The sequence below is a fragment of the Protopterus annectens genome, chromosome 14.part0, assembly GCF_019279795.1.
Source record: "Protopterus annectens isolate FY-2018-M chromosome 14.part0, PAN1.0, whole genome shotgun sequence".
Classification (NCBI taxonomy): domain Eukaryota; kingdom Metazoa; phylum Chordata; order Ceratodontiformes; family Protopteridae; genus Protopterus; species Protopterus annectens.
The window spans coordinates 431,905,660-431,933,544 of record NC_056748.1 but is presented as its reverse complement, the minus strand read 5'-3'; the positions used below and the strand labels follow the sequence as shown (position 1 = coordinate 431,933,544).

Below are 27,885 nucleotides of genomic sequence, written 5' to 3'. Positions count from 1 at the left end.
TGTAACTTTTGATACTGGTTTGCCCAAAGAGGATTTAGCAAAGGATAAAAAGAGTTGCTCAGATTTCCTATGTTCAGCGGTCCTGTGCAAGTAGAATCTCAATTGCCTGTGTACGTCCAGAGAATGTAGTTTGTATTCATCCCTGTTTTGATAATTTGGAAAGAAAACTGGCAAATTAATAGATTGTCTGATATTGGGCACAGAAGCAACTTCGGGTAGAAAGGAGGGATTGGTCCTGAGGGAAACTCTATCTTTATGGAAGACCAAGTATGGAGGTTTGGCGCAAAGGGCTTGAAGCTCCAAAACTCTTCTAGCCGAAGTGATAGCAATGAGAAAGGCAGTCTTCCAAGATAAATATTTTAGATCCACTGAAGCTGCAGGTTCAAAAGGAGGGGCCGTCAGAGACTGGAGAACAAGGGTTAAATCCCATGGAGGGACTGCGTCTTTAACCGGAGGCCTTAAGAGGAAAGTGCCTTTTAAGAAAGTCTTACATAATTTGGAAGAGGCTAAGGGACCGAGATCACTTCCCACATAATAATGGGAAATTGCGGCTAATTGGACTTTGACCATAGAAGAGCTAGCACCTTGGTCGAATAAAGTTGACAAAAATTCTGACACTGTTGGTATCGGAGCTGTAAAGGGATCCAATTTTCTATGCTCCGCCCAGATTGTAAAGCGTTTCCATTTGCTGTTATAAACCTTTCTTGTAGAAGGTTTATGAGTGGCTACTAAAACAGCCTTAACAGAGGACGAGATACCAGGAGTCCTAGCTATTACAGGAACTGGATCAACCAAGCTGTGAGCTTGAGGTTGTCCAGATTCGGGGTTAATAATCCTAGTGGGTGAGAGATCAGATCCGAGGTGGGATCTAGAATCCATGGAGGATTCACTAGATGAGACCATAGGCATGGGAACCACTTTTGATGAGGCCAGAATGGGGCTATGACGATCACTCTGCTCCCCAACCGACGGGCTTTCTGCAAGAATTTTAGCATTAGGGGAAGAGGGGGATAAGCATAAAGTAGACCGGATGGCCAAATATGCACCAGAGCGTCTCTGGGGGATTCCCCTGGTGGGGGAATTAGAGCGAAGTAGTCGCTGCACTTTGCGTTCAAAGGAGACACGAAGAGATCGCAGCAAGGTTGACCCCACTTGAGGAAGATTTGCTTCTCTATTCTGGGGTTCAGAGACCACTCGTATGGTGAGAGGATGGATCGACTCAGCCTGTCTGCCAAAATGTTTGACCGACCCGGAATGTGCGTCGCTATGAGAAAGCGGTTGGTGGAGATCGCCCATTCCCAAACTCTCATGGCCTCTCGACAAAGTGCTAGGATCTGGTTCCCCCCTGTTTGTTGATATACCAGACCACTGACATGTTGTCTGTCTGAATTGCAACTGTCCCTAAGGGAAGAAGGGCCTGGAGTGCTTGCAACGCCAAAAGCACCGCTCTCATCTCTAGGACATTGATATGCAACAAGGTCTCTGAATGGGTCCACGTGCCTTGGACGGTTCTGCCCATACAGTGCCCCCCACCCTAGGCGAGAAGCATCCGTGGTCACCGTGGCTAGAGGTGTGGACATAGAAAAGGGGCGCCCTTTCTGGAGGTCCGGGGACTGGATCCACCAGAGCAGGGATTTTCTGCAAACCCTGCTGAGGGAAATGGGTGGACTCAGTGGATGTTGCAGGATGGACCACTGAACCTCCAAGGTCCATTGTAATATCCTCATGTTCAAGCGTGCTAAGGTAGCAGATTGATTGTTGCCGCCATGGAACCTAGAGCCCTCAGAACCAATTCCGCTGGAGGAGCCGAGGATTGTAGAAGGGCCAGTACGTGGAGCTTCAGAGTTCGAAGCCGGTCCGGAGTTAAGAAGACTTTCAATAGGTTTGTGTCTAACCTGGCTCCTATGAAGTCTAAGATCTGGGTTGGTTGAAGTGAAGATTTCTTGAGGTTGATTGTGATTCCCAGCCGGGAGGCCAAGTGAAGGAAGTAATTTCTGGCTGAACCTAGTAGATGCCTGGTGGGGGCGGTCAGGAGCCAGTCGTCCAGGTACAGGAAGACCTGTATTCCCTGGAGTCTCAGGTGGGCCGCTACAACTGCCAAAACTTTGGTGAACACCCTGGGGGCTGTGGTGAGACCAAAGGGAAGGGCCCTGAACTGGTAGTGGCTGGCTCCTAGCCGGAAGCGGAGAAACCTTCTGAATAGTCTGTCCATCAAAATGTGGTAGTACGCATCCTTGAGGTCTATCGAGCACATCCAGTCGTTCTCCTGTAAGAGTGGGAGAATGGATTGAATGGTGACCATCCGGAACTTCTCTTTGTCCACTGACAGGTTTAGAAAGGACAGGTCGAGTATTGGCCTTAAGTCCCCCATCTTTTTTGGCACCAGAAAGAACCTGGAGTAAAAGCCTGATCCGGATTGGTCTCGAGGGACGTGCTGGATCGCTCTTTTTTCTAGCAGCTGGTTTATTTCTGCAGCTGTTGCCTCCCTTTGATTGGGTGGGACATCGGGGAGGCTCCGGGGTCTGGGAGAGGGATACAGAAAGGGAATTTTGTAACCTCTGGATATGATTCGAAGCACCCAGCGATCTGTTTTAATGGACTCCCAAACTGCTAGGTGCCTCGAGAAGCGCCCCCCGACTGCCTCCAGAGTGGAACAGTCAAGATAACCCTTCAGGGCTGCTGTGCGGGCCGATCAGAAAAGGGTTCTCTCGACCCGAAATTCTTCAGTCCCCCTCTGCCTCTTGGCTGGCGTCCACCCTGTCCTCCTCTGCCTCTGAAGGACGAGGGGTTCGGAGCGAAACGGGACTGTTGGGACTTCTGGAACCACATCTTCTTTTGTCCCCTTTGGTTCCTGGAAAAGGACCTCTGGGGAGCCGAGAAGCAGACTCCGACGGCAGACGTCTTCCCGTCTTTCTGGCTCTGAACCAGCGTGTTGTGGACGGTCTTGCCAAATAACGAAGAACCGTCAAATGGGGCATTTGCAAAGGACGCCTTGAAGGGTTCCGCAAAATCGCAAAGGTGGAGCCAAGCATGTCGTCGTAAGACAATGCCCACTCCGCTAGCTCTAGCGACTCCTTCTGTAGCATAGAGGTGTTTGAAATGGACTTAAGAGTGGCCATTCGAGATGAGAATACCTTCTTATCCTCGGCCGACATGGACTCTGGGGGCGACCCGGCGTATTCCTTGATGAGATCTCGCTGGAATCGTATCACGTCTGCCATATAATTCAGCGACCTTACGGAGAAGGTAGCTGAAGCGAACATCCGCTTCCCCAGGTGGTCCATCGTCCAAGACTCCTTGTCGGGAGGGTGGACCGAGGAACTCTCCTGGGCTAGTTCCTTCTTGGTGGCGGCCGCCACCAACATGGCATCCACTGGAGCACCCTTGCTCCAAACCGTCCTATCAGTGGGGGGACAGAGGATTCTATCTGGTCTCTTAGGAATGGGCTCCACAGTGTCCGGTTCCTTCCATGCCCTGGTAGTAATCAGATCTACCAGGGGATCGGCGGGAAGGGACACCCAAGAGGTAGATGGGCCTGCGTCAAACGCCTCCAGAAACACAGACTCACCCAAGGAAGGTTTTTGGGCTGACCACCCCCCTCTAATTCGAAGCATTTCCATGATGTCTCTGAAGAAGACGTCCTCGGGGGGGTGATCTTGGGGAACCTTCCCCTTCCTCTAAGTCTGTGTCCTCCGTCAAGGACTCGGGTGAGTCCAAGTGCCTCCTCTTGCACTTACGTTTGTGAGGAACCTCCTCGGGGGGGGCTGTCCGAAGAGGCCTCACCAACCACATCCTGTTCCTCCAAGGGAACCATCTGGGACGTAGGAGCAAGCTGTCCCTGGGGCCGGGTGATGGAAGGTAGGCCCGTCTGAGAGAGAGTGCAGGTTGGAACCGTACAAGGAGCCTGGGGCCTCAAATCCCTCAACAATACCCTCTCCACAACATCGAACGCCGAAGGAGAACTGCTCTCTCTTGGATCCGAGAGCAGTCCCTTTGGATCCGATGTGTGGATCGGAGCCGAAGTAATCGGATCCGAATGGCCAGTATGCTCCGACCGAGATGAAGCCGAAAACACACTGACACCTCCGGCTCCGAGAGCTCGGATCCGAAAAGGGACCCGATAAACTCGAGGGTGCGGTCGGAGCCGAAGTACGAGGTACTATCGGTGCCGAACCTCCCCCGGCTCCTATGCAACCCGGATCCGAAGGCTCCGAACACCGGAAGTGGGTCGAAGGAGCAATTGGGGCAAAAAAGGGGGTCTAATTCCCCCCGGAGGGGTGGGGAGGCAGGAGCACTCTCTTCTGCAGCTGGGCCTGAAGGAACCTACACATCATCCGGTCCATATCTGCATCGGGCAAGCTTCAGGTGGACCTAGAAGAGGCCACCAAGGTGGGCCGGGAGTGCCGCCTCAATGACCTCGAAGGCGACCAGGTCTACTCCTCCGGCTCCGGGGAGAAACGAGGTGAATGGAGCCAGGAAGGAGAAGGCCTGGAAGCCCTGGGAGAGGCTGCTTGTTTAGCCGGCGGAGACGAGGAGGAAGACTCTGCCCGCCGCTTGTGATGTCTCTCTTTTTTCCTCTCCCATCTTGCTTCCCTCTCCTCCTGGCCTAAGGTGGGACGATGAGTCCCGGCCAGGGGAGCAGGGATGGAAGGAGGCACTGCCACGGCAGGTGCCACAGAGGGAGAGGAGGACGAAGTCGAGTCCGGGGGCAAAAGTCCCGCCAGAATCAACTTCGACCCCCTGTCCTTTAGGGCCCTGGGGTTGAAGGCTGCACAAATAGTGCAGCCTGAGGAGAGGTGGTCATCCCCAAGGCAGATAACACACCGAGTGTGGCCATCACCTGGGGATAGCTTATGGCCACACTCGGTGCATTTAGAGAAGAAGGTTTTTGGGCCTCAGACATAGTCTGACTAAAAAAACATAAGGCCCAACACACATGCCTTCACACACACGGGGGAAGGAGAGGAAATTAAATTACACTAAAGATAACAAGTTAACAAGTTTTAGAACTAAAAATTCTAACTAGGGAGCAACACACAACAGCAATTTAGCTACAAGAAAAAAAGGGTAGATAAGGATTTTTTTCCTCACTAGACTAACTCCCACGCCTGGAACTCGTTCTAAGCTGCTGATTCAACTGCGGCAAACGAGATCTGAGGTCAGAGAGGGATGGCAGGGGATTATGGGTAAGGGGGAGGAGCTTGGAGCTCAGATCTTAGCTGTTTAAAGCTGCCGGCTCGGATCCGATATGGATCCGATACCAACAGGTTGATGAACAAATGAAGTTAACTACTTCAGATCAATGGTTAAATCCCAGGGAGGAGCGGTATCTTTAAAGGGAGTCTAAGTAGAAAAGTTCCTCTGAGAAAGACTATACAAAGTTTGGAGGATGCTAAAGTATATAATATATACACATATACATATATATATATATATATATATATATATATATATATATATATAGAACTTACAAATGGTAGCTAACTGAACTCTTACACAATAAAGGAGCTTGCACCTTCATTGAAAATTGCAGCAAAAAAGTCAAGATCCTTGGGAATTGGTGCTGAAAAAGGATCTACATTTTTTTATGTGGGCAAATAAATATTTTCCATTTACTTTTGTAAAGTTTCCTGGTGGAAACGTTGTGGTATGATAAAAGAATGTGATGGACAGGGGAGGAAAGCCTGGGCTATAAGGAAATTAATAGAACTGAAGAAGCCATGTGGTCAACCTCAGGCCTGAAATGTCTGAGTGAGTCATGTCTATCAGGTGAGACAGTAGGTCTGAAGTTGGATACAGGATGGTTGAAGATGAGGCCAAAGGAAAGGAAACCAAATCTGACAAGGCCAGTAAGGGGCAATGAGAATGACTGTGATCTTCAACAGAGATGCTTTCTGAAGAAATTTGGCAATAAGGGGTAACAGCGGACAGGCATAAAGGAGACCGGAGGGCCAATCATGAAGTTAGGCATCCCTCAGTGACTCCTCCAGTGGGGGGACCAGGGCAAAGGATCTACTGCACTTGTGGATGAAAAGAGATTGTAGCATGGTTGGCCCCATTGATAGAAAATCCTCTCTGCCAGATTCATGTTGAGAGATTACTCATGAGACAATAGAACAGACCCTGCTTAACTTGTCTGCAATTACGTTGGATTTCCCTGGAATCTGAGTTGCTATCAGAAAATGACTGGATGAAATCACCCATTGCCATATTCTCTCAGCTTCTTGACAAAGAGGATAACATTTGGTTTCCCCTTGTTTGTTTATGAACCAGACCATCGACATGTAGTCTGTCTGGATCGCAACAGTCCTGGTGGGAAGTGCATCTTGAAAGGCCTGCAATGCTAGGAGGACAGCTCTCATTTCTAGGACACTGATATGCATGTTAGCCTCTTCGGGGGACCATGTGCCTTGGACTGCCTTTCCCAAGAAGTGTCCCCTCCAATCTGGGATGCATCACAGTTACTATGGCCTTGGGTTGGGGAGAACACAGGGACAGCATTTTTGTACTTGACTGGAGTGTATCCACCAAAGAAGATAATTTTTGTAAGCCTTTGTTACTACGATCTGACTGGATAATGGTCGATGGAGAATGGACCATTAAGTTACTAGTGTTCAATGAAGAATCACATTCCAATGTGGTTAAAATACATGTTGCACTACTACTTTCACTACCACACTTCAAATGAAAACAATCTCAATATATCTTTTTTAAGTAATAAACACAACACAAATTTAACTTAAGCATTCTACATAGTAAAAATTTGTTAATAATCATACTACACTGCAACAAGTCAATTCAAACTGTCCTTTAAGAAGCACAAAACTGAAGAGTACTGTACCCAAATGCATCTGAAAACAGACATTTATATAGAGGTACCTGTGCCCTCTGACTCCCTCACATGATGGCGACCCCTAGATTCTAAGCACACTATAAGAGTTTATGACTTTGAAGGTAGCAGTAATGACTGTTTTCTCTCCCTTTTCTTACAGGCAGTGCAACCAGCATGGAGTTAAATACATTTGCATTTAGTTAACAGAAGAGTGGAGGTGCAGCTCTTACAATGCAGACAGTGTTGGGGTGGGGGGTGTTTGAGCAACTTATGTATTTTATATTTATAAATATGTATTACTGTTTTTGTTTTTTATCTTGATCAAATCTTTTACATTAAAAATATAATGTTAACTCATGGCTTACAAGAATGTCATACTTTTAACATCACTTAAATAGACCTGGGTGCAACTTTCAAAATATACAACTGCAACTTTTATATCTGTAAACCATGCTCCAATTACTATTCTGTGGTCTGACCAACAGCAGCTTTACACAACACTGCATGAAAATTTATGGCTTCTTTGTCGCATAACATGGCAGTTTTTCTAGTAAATGAAATTCTTGAGAAAATGTATTATTTTTGTGCTTTGGTTAAACAAAGCCAATAAACACTGATCCACATTTCAGCTTCATAATAGGACTGTTATTTAATAGCAAGATAACATCCACCATGTAGGTAGCATAACTGGCACAGCGTACTGAATTCTAATTTTTACTAAATTTTAGATCAGATAGCTTATTATTTCAGTTTATAACTGACTGTATGAAATTCAGTTAAAGGACAGTTATTATTTTTAGTCATATGACCCAGTGAAATTCAGTTCAAGGATAGTTATTAGTTTTAGTCATATACCCATGCCCTGCTACTAGCTGGAAAACTGGAGCATGCAGCAGGCCTGAAATCAATTGGTCAGGGCATGTCAGAAAGGTGGGAGTTAGACTGACCCATATCAATTAGGTAATAGGGCACCAAATCCTGCTCAAATGTACACTGGATACCATCTTGCTTTACAACTGGGTTAAAAAAAAACAGAAGTGATTTGCATAGGGCACCAGGAAAAAGCAAAAAATGCCTTGTTAAAAAAAAGCATCTCTAAAAAACTATGAGAAGTCCAACAATTTCACCATTTTATACAGAAAGCATGCCTCTGAATAACTTTAAAGTACGGCTCCTCTCACTATGAGCAAGTATATAATAAAACGTAAACCAACCCACAAAAATAACGCAAAACAAATAACCAGTGATAACTCAATGCTCTTAAACATCATGTGGCTATCAAGCAAATCAGTAAATAACTTCACCACTAACTACAAACTAAACACACTAAATGACTTACCTGTGCTTGTTCGAACTCTCATTACAGAATCAAATCCCACTATTTTTTGTACATCTCTACGCAAGTCATTCAAGAAGCGTTCTCCATCTGCTGGCACCTGCAAAAGTAAAATGTTTTTAAAATGGCAGTTAGACCATCAGTTTGTAAGTTACTTAAACAATGGCTAAATAAAAACTTAGAACCCTGAAACAGACCAGATTAAAGACGAGGCAACAATGTTCCAGTTCTTCTCACACAGCATACTTAAATAGCTCATGTTTGCCACAGCCAAATGTCTTTCTTTTTAAGCAAGACATATTTCTTTTAACTTCAGCTTTTTTTTACTGTCTGTGAATGGCAGGCACAACAGGAAAAAGACTACAAAATGCCTTCAATACAAACAGCTCAAATTGTAATAATCACTACAGATCCTCTGCTACAGGATACCTGACAGTCAAGACAACTGCAAACCTCAACCTAAGATTTACCCCTAAGATAACATAAGATAGCCCTAAGATGGTCTAATTTCCAATCCAGCAAAAAAGCACTCTGTTAACATGCATGCTTGTGCAAAACTGGAGGTTGGGTGATGGCCGCTTCTTCACAAAAAGGTGGTTCCAGGAACGAAGCAGGTATGAATCTACTAGTCTTAACTTTGATTCCAAGTAAAGACATGGAAAATATTCCTCTAGGTAGATTCTTATAGATCCTGAAAGATAAATCGTTTGACTATGACTGAAAATGTTTTCATAAAACAAAGGTTTTGCTACTACAATCTGATTCAGTAGTATGTCTGGCAAATGGCATAATGATGAAATGGACTATATGTTGTACATCTGGAATTTAGCAAGGTATCTAGCACTGCACCTCTCAAGAGACTGACAATTTAAAATGGTGATATGAATAGGAAAACTGGCTGTCTAACTGGAAGTACAGGAAGGTTAAAAAAATGGAAATCGTGAAAAAAAAGTTAGTAATCACTTAAAAGTCAAGAAGTAGTGTTGAGACCACACCTGCTTTGATTAATCATGTTAAAACAACCTGAATGCTGATGACAGGAAGGCTGACTTGGCAATGGAGTTAGATGGATGGTTGGTCTTCAGAGAGACTTTGCTGAGGGGCTTGTACAGAGAACCGAGAAGAAAACTGGTAGTTGGGAGTCAATGTTAAAAAGAGAAAAGTTATTAACTATGGAAGAGAAAAATAAAAGGAAAATGCATAAATATGGTGGATTGACCAAAAACGGGACAGAAAAAAAATGATTTGAGAGTAACGATTAGCCTCGAGCTGAACTGTGTTGTGCAAGATAAAAAGGGCAGCTGTGAATGCCAAATGCCACTGTATGATGGGATTAAAAGTACACTGTTCAGAGTACAGAGATGCAGAGGTCATCCTTCCACTGTATATGGAAAAGCTGCAGTTGGAAACACTGTATTCATTTCTAGCATACATGAATAGAAAGGTTGGTAGAAAGCATGCAGTGTTCAGCTAAATAAAATGGTGGAGGAATAAAGGGTCCCGGACATACTAAGAGAAACTGACACATCCTACAATTGGTAAAAAGTTAATGGTTTGTCAATAGATATGAATAAATGCAGCACTGTCAGTTTTTAGAAAGCAAGTAGTTCCAATTACCTAAAAGACAAATGGAGTACCACAAAAGATGGGCTCTGCCGTAATGGACCCCAAAAACAATTACATAAAAGAGGGTATCTTCTTTGACCAACAGGCTGCTACATTGATAAGAAAAGGCCTTCAAATGTAAACATCACACATGCAGCAACACAATACAAAGTGCTCTTTTACAAGTTTTTTGACAAAGCACCTGATTTAGCAATATAAAGTACAAATAAAAGGACTGCTGCTCAAACAAAAACAGTTGTTTTTCATTGTGCCATGCTGTTGTCCTAAATGAGGAGTCTCAGCCTTGTTTTCTGGGGCATGAAGTTCTTTGTTTGGAATAGGACAATGGAATGGCTAAAACTGCACAAATGCAGAGATGTTAAAGTCAACATAAACAATTGTAACAAAACACAAAAAATTATAATCCAATGTTTCCCTTGATTTTACAATAAAATCTACTTCACCAATCTTGCACCTGTCACCCCTGGGCTTTCAAATACTGGCCAAGGCTCTTGCCACCCCCATAGTGCCTTTTTTAGGGAAGGCTCAAAAGACAAACCCACCTCCTTAGACAATACAAAAAATAAAAAAACTAAGGGTAATGCTACTCAACGCCAGAAGTCTAAACCTAAAGATGCATGCACTCGAGACACTCCTCGGTATGGAGCAAATCGATATCTGTGCAGTGACAGAAACTTGGTTCAAGGCTCCAGAGAGCACCCCAACATTATCAGGATTCAACTCATATCATACTTTTCGGCCACAAAACTCAGCAAAAGCACCAAGGGAGGGGGTGTATCCATCTTCATCAAGGACACCCACATCTCCAGATTAGTAGCATTACATGAAACATCGGAAACAATTCATGTGCAACTAACAGCGGGCAAAACTGCCTTCCCAGTCATAGCCTGCTATAGATCACCCTCTCTGTCTCAGGACCCATACGCAGCCTCCCTAAGAACACTAGAGAATATGAAGATCCTACCAAACACCATAATATCGGGGGACTTCAACTACCCAAACATCGACTGGGTAAACTACTCGAGTCCAAACTCATTTGCCCAATGGATTCTAGAAATCATCAACTCAAACGCCATGGAACAACTAGTCACTGTTCGTACAAGAGGGGAAAATACATTAGACCTAGTCATTACAAACATAAGGGATCAATGTTCCACACCGGAGGTAAATCCCTCGTTGGTGAGATCGGACCACAAACTGATCACAATGGACATCCACATCCAAACCCCACCCCCAACCAAGGAAACCACAGTAAAAAATCTCTCAAAAACAAATTTCACTCTCCTCAAGACAGAAGTAGGAAGCTTCAAAGCCCCCGAGAAATTGGAAAATGTTACCCAAACCGTAGAATCCTATACAAACGCACTCTATATGCACCTACAGGAATGCATGGATCGTGCCATCCCAAGTAAAACCAAGGCTCACTCCTCCAAAAATAGGAGACCAGTCTGGTGGACCCCAGCCATAAACAAGGACTGCAACAAAAGGAGGAGACTACTACATGACAGGGCCAAAACCCTAAAAGGGAAGGCATCCCTGATCAGTATTAGCAAGAAACTTTGCTCCACCATAAAAGCCTCAAAGGCGAACTTCGAAAGAAAAATTGCCAAAGACTCCAAAGATAATCAAGGCATTCTTCAGTTACATCAGGAACCTGGGAGGAAACAGCCAGATCTGCTCAGAGCTAGTACAAAACGGCACAAAATACACGGAACCGACTGACATTGCCAACATTCTGGCTGACAGGTTCAGTGCAAACTTTACCCCCCCCCTTCCCCCCCAAAAGGGCCTGTGTCTATCCTGGATGAATGTAGTCCCCCAGATATCTCAGACACGCAGGTAAAAGCAGCCCTCTCCAAAGCTAAAAACACAGTGAGTATGGGACCAGACGGAATACCGGGCTGCGTCCTGCACGCGCTCCAAGAAGAACTAAACCCTCACTTAAATTCACTATTACAACTCAGCCTTAAAACAGGTTATGTACCCAAGGAATGGTGTACAGCAACAGTGATCCCTCTCCACAAGGGTGGCCCCACAACGAATCCTGGGAACTATCACCCCATAAGTCTGACTAGCCTAATTTGCAAGGTAATGGAGCGTATCATTATGGATCTCATAAACAAAGATATTGGGAACCTCCAGACACTGGACCCTACCCAGTTTGGTTTTGTTAAAGGCATATCCTGCCTCCTAAACCTAGTTGACTTTTTTGAAACTGTCACCAAAGCCATAGATGAAGGAAAGGAAATCCACACTGCCTATCTGGACCTCGCTAAGGCTTTCGACACAATACCTCACTCTGGAATCATAAACAAACTAACCAGCTTAAACATCAACCCATATGTCACAAGATGGGTTGCAAACTGGCTTTCGGATAGAACGCACATGGTCAGGGTTGGAAGTGCCATGTCCAACTCTAAACCTGTTACAAGTGAAATCCCACAGGGCTCAGTCCTGGGGCCCCCTCTTGTTCGGTATATACTTCTCCGAAGTACAGGCCAGCACAAAAGGACTGTGGCTTACCAAGTTAGCCGATGATTGCAAACTGGGAGCCATAATAGACTCCCCGGCTGACACAAGCATCCTCCAAAAGGGTCTTACGGAAACAGATGCCTGGTGTCAAAGCCATGGCCTCAAACTTAACGCCAAAAAATGCATAGTCATCCCCTTTGGGAAAAACAAGGTGCTCACTAATTACCACATAGGAGGTAACCCACTAAGTACAGAAGTAGTAATCAGGGATCTGGGGACCCAGATTGATAGTAACCTCTCCTTTGACAATCACATTGTCAAAATAGTCAGAACATCCTTCTATATTGCCCATCTTATAACTAAAGGGTTCTCGTCTAGATCTAGAGAGGTCATTGTGCCCCTTTAACTCATCACTCATCAGACCCATAATTGAGTATAATGCCCCATTTGGGATGTACCTTACCCGGCATCTGCAGCAGCTGGAGAGACCCCAAAAGTTCCTTACCAAAAGGATCATGGGCCTCAAACAGTTGCCCTATACAACTAGGCTAAAAAAACTACAGCTCTACTCAGTTGCTTACCGACCTCTGCCTGACTTACAAGGCCATGTCCAACCCAAAATTAATGGACATGCTCCACCTTAAAAAAAAACAAACCCATTAGAGCCACACGCTCCTCTGACTTAAACCTCAGCACAGTAATAAATAGGACATGCTGGAGGGATAGATTCATATCCCAAAGGCTTCCCACACTCTGGAATAGAATCCCAATCCATGTAAGACAAAGCCCCTCGCTGGCCCTCTTCAAGAGAAATCTTGATGAGTGGATGGGAAACCGTAAGTTTGCACCTGGGATCACTCCAGTGGCGTTACTGGACAGAGGCTCTAGAAGTTAAATTATAAGCGTGGAGAGAGCCAAACGGCTAGGCTTATAAATGCCCTAGGGCAGATAGCCTAGCATAAACCTATGAACCTAATCTCATCATACATGTAATAAAGACATAAATTTTACCATAGATCAAGCCTCAAAGTCTTTCATAAGCCTACGAAACAAAAAACATTTTTACCACCAATCCAAAGACTGCTGGAAAACATCAGTGAGTCCCTACAATTCATACAGCCAACTAAACCTTGTGGCCCACATGGACACAGCAAACATATTTGCAAATAAACAACTTACTGACCTTGTCTAGAAGTACAGGCATTCAACACTAATCATACAGGTAAAAAGTTAATCAAATGGAATGCAAGAATTCTCATGTCCTAATGGAATGTCTCTCTAAATTATTTAATGGAGCACACACTATTAAAAATAATAATATAATTTTAACACTATCCTTCCCTCATGGGAAGAATGCAACACAAAATTATGTATAACAGAAGGGAAACAGCTTCTTATCATGACTGCTATGCCGTCCATATTATCCTGAAAAGTGAATGGCCTTACAGGCATAGATAAAAATAAAAGTGTATAGAGAAATGCAGAGTGCAAATAGCAATGTTGCAAGAGACACACATGGAAAGAAATGGGCATGTGCATTTGTCAAAGAGAGGATTCCAGAATGGATATTCACTAGAATAGCAGGGACAGAGGTAAAGGGAGGTAATTATACTAATTGCTAGCTCAAATAGTGATACATGAGGGAAAAAAAGACAAAAATGGTGGACCTATGGTAGTAACAGGCTATTTGGTAAGGGAGAAGGATTACAATGGCATGTATTTAAATTCCATCAAAAACTGCTATTATTGAGCTTAAGAAAATTTTGGGAGAAATAAACAGCTTTCAGCAGGGAATGTTATTTATATGTGGGGACTAGAAATTGATTTGCAATAGTGAAAATTTACCAGGGTAACCTAGAAGGGACACTATAACAAAAGAGGGTAGATGTATGAAGAAATTTATGAAAATGTTTAGTATGGAAGATGTGAATTCAATAGTAGGAACTTGGACAGAATTTATACATAATTTTTCGAGGTACAATAACTGGGCTAGACTAGATAGAAATTTTTTTCTCACAGGAAAGTACAGTTTTGTACCTACCATAAATGTAGATGTTTGAGTGTTCACCCTGCTGCAGTCATCACACTTGGGTTATCCTGTCGTCAGGCGGTCCCGCAGTCAACCGAATTTCCAAAGTCTTGGTCCGACGTCGGTTGTTGTCACCTCATCCCTGACGTCAGTGCGCCAGGGGTACATATATTGCAACAGACGCAATTTTCTTCAGTTTTTCTTGCCCCAGATGTCAGGTGCCCCCATAAAGGTGATCCAAATCAGTACCAAAAAGTGAGAACACTGTACAGACACAAAAAACCCTTCAGCTATAAGCAAATACATCAGTGAGGCATAGCAGAGGTTTAGCCAGTAAATCAGAGGGGCTGGAGGGAGGGTAATCTGGACTGCAGCAGGGTGAACACTCGAACATCTACATTTATGGTAGGTACAAAACTATACTAAATTCACTGTGTTACCCTGCTGCAGTCATCACACTTGGGTTGAGTCCCAAAGCTAAGGTAGGGTGGAGGCATTATAGAAGGTTAGAGGAGGCAATGAGCCCCTGCAGAACTGCAGTGGCGAAGCCTGCCCTGGACTTAGAATAAAGAGGTAAGTGATAATGTTTGGTGAAGGTGTGCACAGAAGTCCAAGTTGCAGCTTCTAAAATTTCCTTGGTAGGAACCCACCTGAGAAAAGCTGTAGAGGTAGCTGTTGCCCTAGTAGAGTGGGACCTAATGGTAGGAGGTACTGGTTTCCCATGATGGGTATAGCAGAATCGTATGCAATGGCCTATCCATTTAGAAATGGTTTGCTTGGAAATGACCTTCCCTTGAGTAGCTGTAGCATAGGAAACAAAGAGCTGGTCAGTTTTTCTGAAAGCCTTAGTTTTATCCAAGTAATATCGAAGCTGCCTGTGAATGTCCAAGGAATGTAGGAGTCTCTCACCTTTGTTCTGTGGATTGGGGAAGAAAGTGGGTAGATGGATGGTTTGATTTAAAGCTACGCTGGAAACCACCTTAGGCATGAAGGAAGGATTAGTTCGTAGAGAAACTCTGTCTTGATGAAAAATGAGGAAAGGTTCCACTGCCATAAGAGCCTGTAATTCTGAAACTCTCCTAGCAGAAATTATAGCCAGGAGAAAGGCAGTCTTCCAAGATATGAACTGAACGTCTGCAGAAAAAGCTGGTTCAAAGGGAGGTAATGTTAGTTTTTCCAGAACAAAGTTGAGGTCCCATGTAGGCGTAGGAGCTCTTCTAGGTGGTCTAATGTTTTTTGCCCCTCTGAGGAACTGCCTTAGGAGTGGATTTGAAAATAAAGGTGGATTTGTGTCGTAGTGAGCTGAAGTAGCTGAAGCATGGATTTTAATTGAGGAGAAGGAAAGTCCTTTATGCAACATCTCAGCTAAATACTGTAGAATGTGAGGCATATGAGGCTGAGTTGTATCTAGGCCTTTAGCTTGGTTCCAAGCAGAAAACCTTTTCCATTTGTCCGAGTAAGCCTTCCTGGTGCTTGGCCTCCTGACTTCTAGAATAACATCCAGTACTGCTTGAGAAAGAGGAGCTGGTTGGCTAGTTGATCTGGCTGTGTAGAATCTGCTTGTCTTGCTGTGTGAGTAAATGAGGTATTTGAGGCAGTATCCATGGTGGGCTGTGAGCCATATTCTTCAATGGTGGGTACCAGTGCTGGCGTGGCCAGTCTGGGGCTATGAGAATCATTTGAGGTTTCTCCTTTTTGACCTTCAAAAGAACCTTTGTGAGAAGAGGTAAGGGAGGAAAGGCATATGCTGTCAGGTTTTTCCAACTGAAGGAGAGAGCATCCACTTTCCATGCTTGTTGGTGGAATGTCCTTGTACAAAATTTTGTCAGCTGGTAGTTTTGAGGACTAGCAAACAGGTCTATATTTGGTAGGCCCCATCTTTGAGTTATCATTGCAAATATTTGTGGGTCTAGCTTCCACTCGTGGGGATCGATCTTTGATGTTTCTGCTTAGGTCGTCTGCCAATGTGTTTTTCTGTCCTGGCAGAAAGTGAGCTTGCAACTGGACTTGGTAGGTCAGAGCTGTGTTCCTTAAGATTATTGATTGCCTGCAAAGAGGGTAGGAATGTGTGCCCCCTTGTTTGTTTATGTACCACATTACTGTGGTGCTGTCCGTCTTTATTGCCAGTTGTCCAGGCTGTAGAAGATCCTTGAAGGCTGTCAGAGCTTTCTGTACAGCAAGCATCTCTCTTTGGTTTATGTGCAGTTTTCTTTGTTCTGCAGTCCATAGGCCTTGAATGCATTTCCCTGCCATGTGACCCCCCAGGCGTAGTCTGAAGCATCTGTTGTGATAGTTTGCCTGGGTGGGGGCAAGGTGAAAGGCTGACCCTTGTTGAGGTGACATGCCTGTGCCCACCAGAGAAATTCCTGTTGAAGGCAGGGAATGAGAGATATTACTGTGTCCAAGCTGTGGCTGTGTTGAGACCATACGCTTTTTAGGTACCATTGTAATTTCCTCATATGCAGTTTTGCAAATGGTATTATCAGAATGCAAGATGCCATGAAGCCCAAAGCCTGCAGAATTTTTCTTGCAGTTAATTGGGTCTTTGTTGCCATTGTCTTGAAATATTGAGTCAGTTGTAATTGCTTGTCTGGTGGAAGATAAACCTTCTGGGCCGTTGTGTCCAAGCTGGCACCCAGGAATGTCATTTTTTGTGAGGGTACTAGTTTTGATTTCTTTTCGTTTACTGTGTACCCCAGGCAATTTAGTAGATGCTTCACAAAAGCCAGATGTTGATTGAGAATGTCTTTTCTTTCTGCTTGGATGAGGCAGTCATCCAGGTATGGATATATTTGAATTCCTCTTTGTCTGCAGTATGCAATTACTGGTGCCAGGCATTTTGTAAATACTCTGGGCGCAGTAGACAAGCCAAAGGGCAGTGCAGAGAATTGATAATGGGTTGAACCTGCAATGAAATGGAGGTATCTTCTGCAACTTTGTCTGATAGGGACATGCAGGTATGCCTCCTTGAGGTCCAATGTTACCAGCCATGCTTCCTTTCCCAACATGGGAAGTAGCTGCTGTAGTGTTAACATCTTGAATTTGGGAACCTGTAAGTAAGTGTTTAGAATTGAAAGGTCCAGAATTGGTCTCCAAGCATTTTCCTTTCTGGGTACCAGGAATAGTCTTGAGTAAAATCCTTTGCCTTGCTCTAGAGTTGGTACCCTTTGAATGGCTCTCATGGCCATGAGACCTGTAATCTGTTTTTGAGCCTCTGCCCTTTGATTTTGTGGCAGGTTTGGCATTCCTCTTTTTATTGGCAAGGTGTGAAAGTGGAATCTGTATCCTCGTAAAATTATGTCCAGGACCCATTTGTCCTTTGTGACCATGTGCCAGTTGTCTACAAATAATGCTAGTTTTCCCCCCAGGGGGGCTGACAAAAGAGCTTTGTTTGGCCAGTTGAGGAGCAAGTCATTGAGTTTGCCTTCTGGTGGCTTGAGACCTGCCTTCTCCTCCCTTTTGGGTTGGAGTGGTCCATTGGCGAGGCTTATATTGAGCTTGTGGTTGTCCTCTGCCCCTTGGGCGCCTGTATTTACCCCTCTGAGGCCTGTCAGTGGCTGGAAAAGACCAATTTTTGGTTGGCCAGTTTCTGCTGAAGCGAGGGGGTTGTACCTGTAGGAAATCTTTGACTGTCTGCATTGATTTTGCCTTATCCTCCATTTTCTTTAAAACTTCTTCTGCTTTAACACCAAAAAGAACATCCTGCTGCAAGGGAGCATCTAGTAGTTTTGCTTTAACATGTTCAGGCAGACTCTGCTCCTTTAACCAGGCATGCCTACGTATAACTGATCCAGTGACCGCTGCTCTGCAGGAGGCCTCCAAGGAATCCAACCCACATTGTAAGGTATGCTTGCCCACCTGCTCGGTGGCGTGCAACAAATCCTGTACTTCGTTCAATTCAGATTGTTGAGGAAGGGTTGTTATCTTTTGTTTTAACTGAAAGATCAGAAATTGCTGATACTTAAGCATATGAAATTGGCAGTTTAGAGCTCTCATAGCTAAAGTGGCTGAGGTGTAAACCTTTCCCCCCCCATCTGTCTAGTGCTCTTGAATCCCTCTCAGAAGGTACTGGATTTTTAGCCATGGAAGCCTTAGCCCCTTTGGGACCCTGGGAGATAGTCTCTGGGTCAGCTACTGGGCTTTTGTAAAGGAATTTATGGGAATCAGGTACTCTGAAATATCTGTCCGGCTTGGCCGGGGCAGGAGGCAGAGAGTCAGGGTTGAAAGTGGACTCCAAATAAACATCATCCACAATGTCCAGAACAGGAGGGATGGCTAGAGGTCTGTCTTGGGGGAGTAAAAGAAACTCTCTGAGCCTTTTCTTGGAATCAGAGTAATCCTGGCCTTCCCAGTGAAAATGTTCCCTCATAGTGTGTAAAGTTTCCCCAAAAGAGTAATCTTCTGGAGGGGAAGCTGAGGGAATAGAGTCCTCAGCATCAGAATCTTCATAAGGAGAGAAGGAATAGTCTTGGTCTTCAGAGGAATCCAAAGAAATAGACAGTTGTTCAGAGGAAGCAGATTCTTCCTCTTGTCTAGGCCTTTTGTCAGGAGGGGGCTGGGAACCTCTGATAAGAGTAATCAGATCTTCAGCCATCTTAAGCATCTCTTTCTTAGGCATAGGGCCTTGAACAGGAGACTGAAGTGAAGCTTTCTTCGATTTGGAAGGAGTCTTTGATTTAGAAAACACTTTGACTGTGAGAGTAGACAGTCTGAAAACGCCTTCAGAAAGCAAAGGTGTTTCAGAAGAACCGGCATCCTTGGAAGGTAAGTCGTCGGTAGGGCCTGAAGTAAAAGGCTGCGCCGGCCTAGTACATTCCGTCAAAATATCCGTAGCGGTCTCGGGTTCCTCAACTGCGGTAGTCGGAGGCTGCGTCGGGGCCTCACAGATAACCGGAGAACCGGATCAACCGAGGCCTCGGAATCAGGCTTAGGCCTGGGCTGACTATCCTTATCCCTGCATTTTTTGTGCACACCGGTAGTCGTTAGCTCCGACGGCATGTTATAATTAAATTTTCTGCCAAAAAAATGTCGTGCAAAATCAAAACGTCTTTTAATAGTGCGTTTATTAAATCTAGCACAAAAACGACAAGAAGTGACGTCGTGATCAGGGCCTAGGCAGGGTATACAATAAGAATGAAAATCCTTAGGAGATATTTACTTCCCACAAGAAATACAATTGTTAACTTTTTCTGACATCGGTCTGAGGCAAGAAAAGTTTCCCCAACGGGGTACTTAGCTTTATAGAAGACTTCAGTCTGAAACTCGAATTCGAAAATCTCAGGAGTCGGCCGACCGGCACTTGCAAATTGCTTCTGCTTCGGGCACCACGCGGCAAGAAAGACTGAAGAAAATGGCGTCGGTTGCAATATATGTACCCCTGGCGCACTGACGCCAGGGATGAGGCGACAGCAACCGACGTCGGACCAAGACTTTGGAAATCCGGCCGACTGCGGGACCGCCTGACGACAGGATAACCCAAGTGTGATGACTGCAGCAGGGTAACACGATGAACATCATATGCATTTAGCTGAAGGGTTCGACAAATTCAAAAATTATTTCTGACCAAGCACCAATAAAAATGGAGAGAAACATGCAAAGTAATGCAATACAAATAAGACAGTGGCACTTATCCATCTACATGTTAAAAAGAGGGGAATTTAAGGAATGAGTAGTGGAAATTATTTGAGAGTTATTACGGAAGACAGAAATATCTTCAGAAGTTACAGCTAGTGACTACTATAAAATGAAAATGGAATTTAAAAATAGGATTGAAATAAAAAACATGGGGATATGTTTAGCAAGTTATAGAAATTACGTAGAGGAGCTGAAGAAGGTTAAGGTATTACAGAATAAGGGGAATCTCAAAGAACAAGAGAAGGAGCAAATGCAGAGTGCTAAAGAGAAAATAAGGGAATATCTACATAATATGTATAAGTTTAGAAAGACTGCAGTTGACCAACAATTTTGTTGACAACTCCACAGCACAAAAAGTTTTAGCACAGCAACTTAGGCAACAAAATGTTGAAAGAATAGTGGCTAAACTTAGGGAACTTATAACAAGAATAACCAGAAATTCTGTAGAGGTTTTAGAGATATTCTGGAAATTTTGTGAAAATTGGCTTGAAGCACAGGAATGTGGAAATCAAGAAAGAGTGCAATGGAAATACTTATGGAAGTTTTAATTATGCCAAGGTTAGAGGGAGATGAGGCTCAACAACTAACACTTAAGAGTTGATGAGACAAAAACAGTGATATATATATATATATATATATATATATATATATATATATAATCAGTCTTTAGGAAAGTCTCCAGAAACAGATGCCTTTGAAAGTCTGGAAATTAGGAGGGAGGAAAATGATAAAGATCTGGAAGATTTTGTTTAATATTTAACAATATTTTAAAAGGATGTGAAGCACCAACATCTTGGAAGAAATCTGTGATGGCTGTGTTACCTAAAGATGGCAAAGGCCCTTCAGACAGACCCATTTCGATTTTAAACCACAATTACTCTAGACTAACTAAAGGAATGACAAAGGTGTTGCCAAAATGTACAGTTTCGGATCAGTGTGGCATTGTGGAGGGGAGGCAAACATTTGACAACATAAAAAGAAAGTACAGCTGTGTACACTTACCATAAATGTAGATGTCTGAGTGTATTCACTATTGCAGTCATTACATTTGGGTTATCTGCATGCAGTAGCCCTCAGTCGGCCTGATTAACAATGTCTTGGGTCCTGTGTCAGTTGCAGTCCCTTCTTCCATGACATTAGGTCATCAGGGGTATACAACATGCAGCAGACGCCATTACATCAGTTTTTCTTGCCCCAGATGTCAGTTGACCCCTAATGGGAAGCAATTAAATCTATAAATACAAGGACATACCTCCAACAGAAAAGCAAATACACCAAAAAGCTTTTAGAGCATAGTAAGTGAGAGCAGAGGTGTAGCCAAAGGAAGTAAAGGGGGCTGGAGGGAGGGTTACCAGGACTGCAACAGTGAATGCACTCGGACATCTTCATTTATGGTAAGTGTACATAACTGTACTATTTCTTCGTGTTTCACTGTTGCAGTCATTACATTTGGGTAGATTCCCAAAGCTAAGGTTGGTAGGAGGAATTTAAATAGAATTAGGACCAGCTATAAGGCCCTGCAAGACTGCAGTGGCAAAACCAGCCCTGGATTTAGAGAAAATTGGCAAATGGTAATGCTTGGTGAAAGTATGTACAGAACTCCAGGTAGCAGCTTCTAAGATGTCCCTAGTACGGACACCTCTGAGAAAGGCTGTAGAGGTAGATGTAGCCCTGGTTGAATGGGGTCTGATGCCCTGTGGGACAGGTTTTCCATGGTGCTTATAGCAGAAATGAATGCAGTGGCCTATCCATTTTGAAATGGTTTGTTTTGAAATAGCTTTCCCCCCTGTCCCTGCAGGAAATGCCACCAGTAGTTGTTCAGATTTCCTTTGAGGTTTAGTCCTGTCCAAGTAGAATCTAAGCTGTCTGTGCACATCTAAAGAGTGCAGTATCCATTCCCCTTTGTTCTGTGGGTTAGAAAAAAAGGTAGGCAAATGAATGGACTGATTAAGCGCCACACTGGATACCACCTTGGGCATGAAAGAATGGATTGGTTCTGAGGGACACCCTGTCCGCATGAAAGATGATGAAAGGTTCCACTACCATAAGGGCCTGTAATTCAGATACCCTTCTTGCAGAAGTGATTGCCATAAGGAAAGCTGTTTTCCAGGAAAGAAATTTTAAATCTGCAGAAGCAGCTGGCTCAAAAGGTGGAAGAGTGAGTTTCTCCAAGACAAAGTTAAGATCTCAGGCTGGGGTTGGAGCTTCTCCTGGGTGGCCTTAGACTTTTGGCCCCTATGAGGAACTGCTTGAGTAGTGGGTGAGAGAAGAGGGGAGGCTCTGTGCTATAATGAGCTGAAATGGCTGAGGCATGAATTTTGATGGAGGAAAAAGACGAGCCCTTATGAAACATCTCAATTAAGTATTGTAGAATCTGAGGTAAACTGGGCACTGCTGCATTCATTCCTTGAGATTGGTTCCAAGCACAGAATTCTTTTCCTTTCTGTAGCATAAGATTTTCTAGTACTAGGCCTCCTTGCCTCCAAAATGATATCCATCACTGACTGACTGAGGGATGGTAAAGGAGAGATTAGGTAATTAGCCAGGCTGCTAGGTTAAGGGTTTGCAGCTGAGGGTGCAGAATCATGTTCTCCTGCTGAGACAACAGGGAAAGAGTCTGAGGCAGATGCCATGGAGCCAAGTGTGACACACTGCGTAAGAGTGGGTACCAGTGCTGGCGAGGCCAGTCTGGTGCAATTAAAATTGTCCTTGGCTTGTCCTGTTTGATCTTTAGTAGCACCTTGGAGAGCAGAGGCAGAGGAGGAAAGGCATAAACTGATAGATTTTTCCAGCTGAAGAATAGAGCATCCACTTTCCAAGTTTGCTTGTGGGGAATCTTTGTGCAAAATGTGTCCAGTTGATGGCTCTGGGGGGAGGCAAACAGGTCTATATCTGGACTCCCCCATTTGCTTGTCAACATGTTAAAAATCCTTGGTTCCAGTTTCCACTCGTGTGGGTCCATGAGGTTTCTGTTTAGTCCGTCTGCCAGTGTATTTAGTTTTCCTGGCAAGAATTGAGCTTGTAGATTCACTTGGTAGCTCATGGCTGTGTTCCACAATGCAAGGGCTAGTCTGCAGAGGGGGTAAGAATGTGTAACCCCCTGCTTGTTTATGTACCACATGACAGTGGTGTTGTCCGTTTTTACCATTAGTTGTCCTGGAAGAATGTGGTCCTTGAAGGCTGTCAAGAGCATTCTGTACAGCTAACATTTCCTTTTCATTTATGTGCAGGTGCATTTGATTTGGGTTCTATTTGCCCTGAATGCACTTCCCTGCCAGGTGAGCCCCCCATGTCTAGTCTGTTGCGTCTGTTAAGATTTGTTTGGCAGGGGGTAATGTGAATGGTAGTCCCCTGTTTTGGTGGCAGGCCTCTGCCCACCAAAGGAACTCATGGAGTAGGCAAGGTATGATAGGAATTCTTGCTTCCAGATTCTGTGAATGCTGATACCATTGTAGTTTCCTCATATGCAGCCTTGCATATGGAATTAGAAGAATGCATGAGGCCATGAACCCCAAGGCTTGCAGTATTTGCCTTGCAGATAGCTGGGTTTTTGTGGCCATTTGTTTGAAGTAAGTTGTCAAATGTATGCGTTTCTCTGGCAAGAGGAAAGCCATCTGGGAAGTTGTATTCAAGCTTGCTCCCAGGAATATCATTTCTTGACAGGGTACCAAGTGGGATTTCTTTTCGTTTATGGTGAACCCCAGACAAGTCAGTGCCCTTTGAACAAAGGCCAGATGATTGAAGAGAATGTCTTTGCTTTCTGCCTGAATTAGGCAATCGTCCAGGTATGGGTATATTTGAATATTTCTTTGCCTGCAAAATGCAATGACTGGAGCTAGGCACTTTGTGAATACCCTGGGTGCAGTAGATAAGCCAAAGGGCAGTGCAGAGAACTGATAGTGCATGTAGCCTGCTTTGAAGCATAGGTATCCTCTGCAAGGCTCCCTGATAGGGATGTTCAGGTATGCTTCTTTTAAGTCCAGTGCTGCCAACCATGCATCCTTGCCTAGCATAGGAAGCAGCTGGTGAAGAGTCAGCATTTTGAATTTTGGAATTACCAGAAAGGTGTTTAGAATAGAAAGGTCCAGGATAGGACGCTATGTATTGCCTTTTTTGGGTACCAGGAAAAGTCTTGAATAGAAACCTTGCCCCTTTTCCTCTTCTGGTACCAACTGAATAGCTCCCATGTTTAAGATTTTGGGTGTTGCCCACTGATTTGGGGGTAGATCTGGCCACCTGCTTGGTGTTGGAAACATGTGGAAATTATCTGCATCCTTGGGACACTATATTTAAAACCCATTTGTCCTGAGTAATGAGTTCCCAGTTTTTGGCCTGCAGACCAATCTTTCTGCCTAAAGGAGCATTCAGTTGGGAAGTGCTTGGAAGTCTTGAAAGCAAGTCATTGAGACAGTTTTCCATAGGGGGGAGTCTTGCTGATCCCAGGTTTGGGTGTGGAAACCCCCCACTGCCTAGTCTTGTGTGTCCCTTGGGACTGAAACCTGGGGTTTCTGCTCTGTCTGGGTTTGGCTTGAGAAGAACTGGAGGGGGCTGGAAAGGACCAATTTTTAGAAGGGCCAGTGCCTACTAAATCTAGGAGGCTGAACTTGTAAGAAATCCTTAACAGTCTGCATAGATTTAGCTTTATCGTCCATCTTTTTAAGAACTTCCTCAGCCTTGTTGCCAAGCAGGCGGTCCTGATTTAAGGGAGCATCCATCAATTTAGCTTTAACATGATCAGGCAAAGATTGCTCCTTAAGCCAAGCATGCCTTCTGAGCACAGACCCAGTAATAGCAGTCGTGCAAGAGGCCTCTAATGAATAAAATCCACATTGCAAAGTACATCTTCCAACCTGTTCAGCAGAATGCATTAAATCCTGTAATTCTTTATTTTCAGCGCAGTCAGCAATTATCATTTTCTGTTTAAGTAATCCAATAACATGTTGTTGATACCGTAACAAATGAAAAAAGCCCTAATGGCCAAGGTTGCAAAAGTGTAAACTTTCTTACCCCATCTATCCAATGTCCTGGAGTCTCTATCTGAGGGGGTAGGATTTTTAGCAGTAGAAGCCTTAATGCATTTGGGTCCCTGTGAAATAGTCTCTGGATCCGCAATAGGATTTTTAAAAAGGAACTTGTGAGAATCAGGAACCCTGTAATATCTGTCAGGTTTTCTGGGAGCAGGAGGCAAGGAATCAGGGACCAAACTAGATTCTTAGAAAGCATCATCAACAATGTCTAGTACAGGAGGAATAGCTAAAGGCCTATCCTGAGGTAGGAGTAAGAAATCCCTAAGCCTCTTTTTTTGAATCAGAAAAATCCTGGCTTTCCCAGTGGAAATGCTCCCGTAGAGTATGTAAGGTTTCACCAAAAGAAAAATCCTCTGGAGGGGAAGCAGAAGGAATAGAGTCCTCTGCATCAGAATCCTCATAAGTAGATAAGGGCAAATCCAGATCATCAGAAGACTCAGAAAAAATCAGAATCCTGTTCAGAAGATTCATAAATAACTTCAGTCCTAGGTCTCTTAGAAGGGGGAGGTTGGATTTCCCTGATTAGAGTTATAAGATCTTCAGCCATTCTTATTTTTTTTTTTTTAGGCACAGAGGCCTGAGCATGCAGCCTGGGTGTTAGTTTCTTAGTCATAGTTTGAGATTTTGGCCTAAATGAAGGAGGAGGAGACGGTTTAATATGCAAGTCTGTAGGCCTGAATACACCCTCAGAAGCCGGTGCCTGCACAGCGGCTCCGGACCCATCTAAGGTAGAGACATCCGCAGGTTCCACAGTTGAAGCATCTCGCGGCATACCGGACTCCAAATGGGTCTCAGTAGAGGCCTGTGAGTCAGAAGTAGCGGGTATCAGGCGTGGCGAAAGCGCTTTACTGAGTACCGGTGAACTGGCGACTGGCTTAGGAGAAGCATCGTCGGCAGCTTTGGACCTCGGCAGCCTGTCTCTGTCTTTACCTTTGCGTTTTTTCGGAATCCCGGTAGTCGCAAGGCTAACCGACGACATTTCTGGATAATTAAACCAAGAACCGAAATATTTAGAAGTGAAAAATATACTGACGACGGATAGTGCGCTGTTTAAATAAAGCACAAAACAGACAGCAAGGCACGTTGGGTTCAGGGCCTAGGCAAGGAATACAGTACGAATTAAAATCTTTGTGAGGTATTTGCTTTCCACAAGTAATGCAATTATTAATTTTTACTGACATCAGTAAGGAGCAAGAAAAAGCTTCCCCAAACGGGGTACCTAGCTTTAGTTGAAGACTTCGGTTCTGAAACTCGAAAACGAAAATTTCAGGAGTCAGCCGACCGGCACTTACGAACTGCTTCTGCTTTGGGCACCGCACGTCAAGAAAGACTGATGTAATGGTGTCGGCTGCATGTTTTATACCCCTGACGACCTGATATCATGGAAGAAGGGACAGCAACCGACGCAGGACCCAAGACTTTGTTAATCAGGCCAACTGAGGGCTACTGCAAGCAGATAACCCAAATGTAATGACTGCAACAGTGAGACACGAAGAACAACAAAGATGATCCTGAGGGAAGCAGAACGTAAGAAAATATCTCTGTTGTTACTGGGTCTTGATGCAGAGAAAGCATATGATAGAGTAAGCTGAGATTTTATGAGTAGGGCATTGGGAGCATTTGCATGCCCTGATACAATAATATGTCTTACCATAACGTTCTGTGTTGTCTATCTTCACTTATCCTTGACTGTGGGTTCAGTTCCAAACCTCGGGACAGACTCAACCACTATTCCAGCTCACTCCTTCCAAAAACTCTCGAGCTAAGCTCTACCCATAATGCTCCTTGCAAGATTACCTCAGATGGAATTTGCAAACAATAGAGACAGACAAGAAATAACAGATTAGAGGCCATATCTGTATCTCTATAATGAAAGCCAATCTTTGGAGAGGTCCGATCCACCAAGAAGCCTAAAGATAGGGAGAAATAGGGTGGGAATGTCAAGGACAAGTGAAGATCGACAACAGAGATGGAACGTTATGGTAAGACAGAACTTCTTTATCTCATGATGTTAATCTTCACTTAATCCTTGACTGTGGGACAGTCTCCAGCTACCTTAACCTTGGGAGGTCTCATGAAAGAATATTCCTGAGCACCATCGAGCCAAATGATGTGCAGCCACGGTGGTGCAGCGGTTAGTGTTGTTGCCTCACAGCAAGAGGTTCTCCAATTCGATCCTCGGCTGGGGTGCCTTCTATGTGGAGTCTGCATGTCTTCACTATGGTCTTGTGGGTTTTCCTCCGGGTGTTCCAGTTTCCTCCCACATCCCAAAGACATGTTGTAGGTGGATTGGACACTCTAAATTGGCCCTAGGTAAGAGTGTGTGTGTTTGCCTTCTGTGGAAGGTTGGGCACCGGGCTGGCAACTCGACACCATAAAACTCCACTGCCAATCATGAGTGGACAGGTGATCCGCTGTGGCGATCTCTAACTGGGAAAAGCCGAAAGAAGAAGACCATTGAGCCAAATGATGCACATCCCCTAGAGACCAGATCCAGTTTGTGATGTGCAATAAAAGTATGAGGAGATGCCCACGTCGCCTCTGCACAAATATCATTTACGGATGCTCTGGCATGAAAAACTGCAGAAGCTGCTGTTGCTCTAGTTGAATGAGCTTTTACAGGTCCTGGTAGATGCATTCCCTTTTTGTTACAAACAAAGGTGATACAGTCCCTAAGCCATTAAGTGTGAGTAACTTTAGAGAGAGTAACTGAAGAAAGGGAAACAAACAGCTGATCTGATCTCCTAATTTCTTTAGTTCTGTGAAGATAGAAATGTAATTGTCTGTGCACATCTAGTTAAGTGCAAACAGTATTCCCCTTTATTCGAGAAGTTGGGAAAAAAGGCTAGAAGTTGTACAGCCTGATTAATAGTTGTCTCGGAATACAACCTTTGGTAGGAAGGAAGGATTTGTTTGCAGTGAAACCCTG

The 27,885-nt window shown here is 44.3% G+C and overlaps 1 protein-coding gene across 1 annotated transcript in view; it reads right to left on the bottom strand.

The window, feature by feature from the left end:
* The window catches only part of SEC24C (SEC24 homolog C, COPII coat complex component), a 2,546,747-nt gene that overhangs the window by 686,911 nt on the left and 1,831,951 nt on the right, over positions 1–27,885 (bottom strand). The window contains exon 17 of the mRNA XM_044055565.1: positions 8,172–8,268. Within this exon, the coding sequence (XP_043911500.1) occupies positions 8,172–8,268 (97 nt within the window). The remainder of the gene's footprint in view (positions 1–8,171; positions 8,269–27,885) is intronic.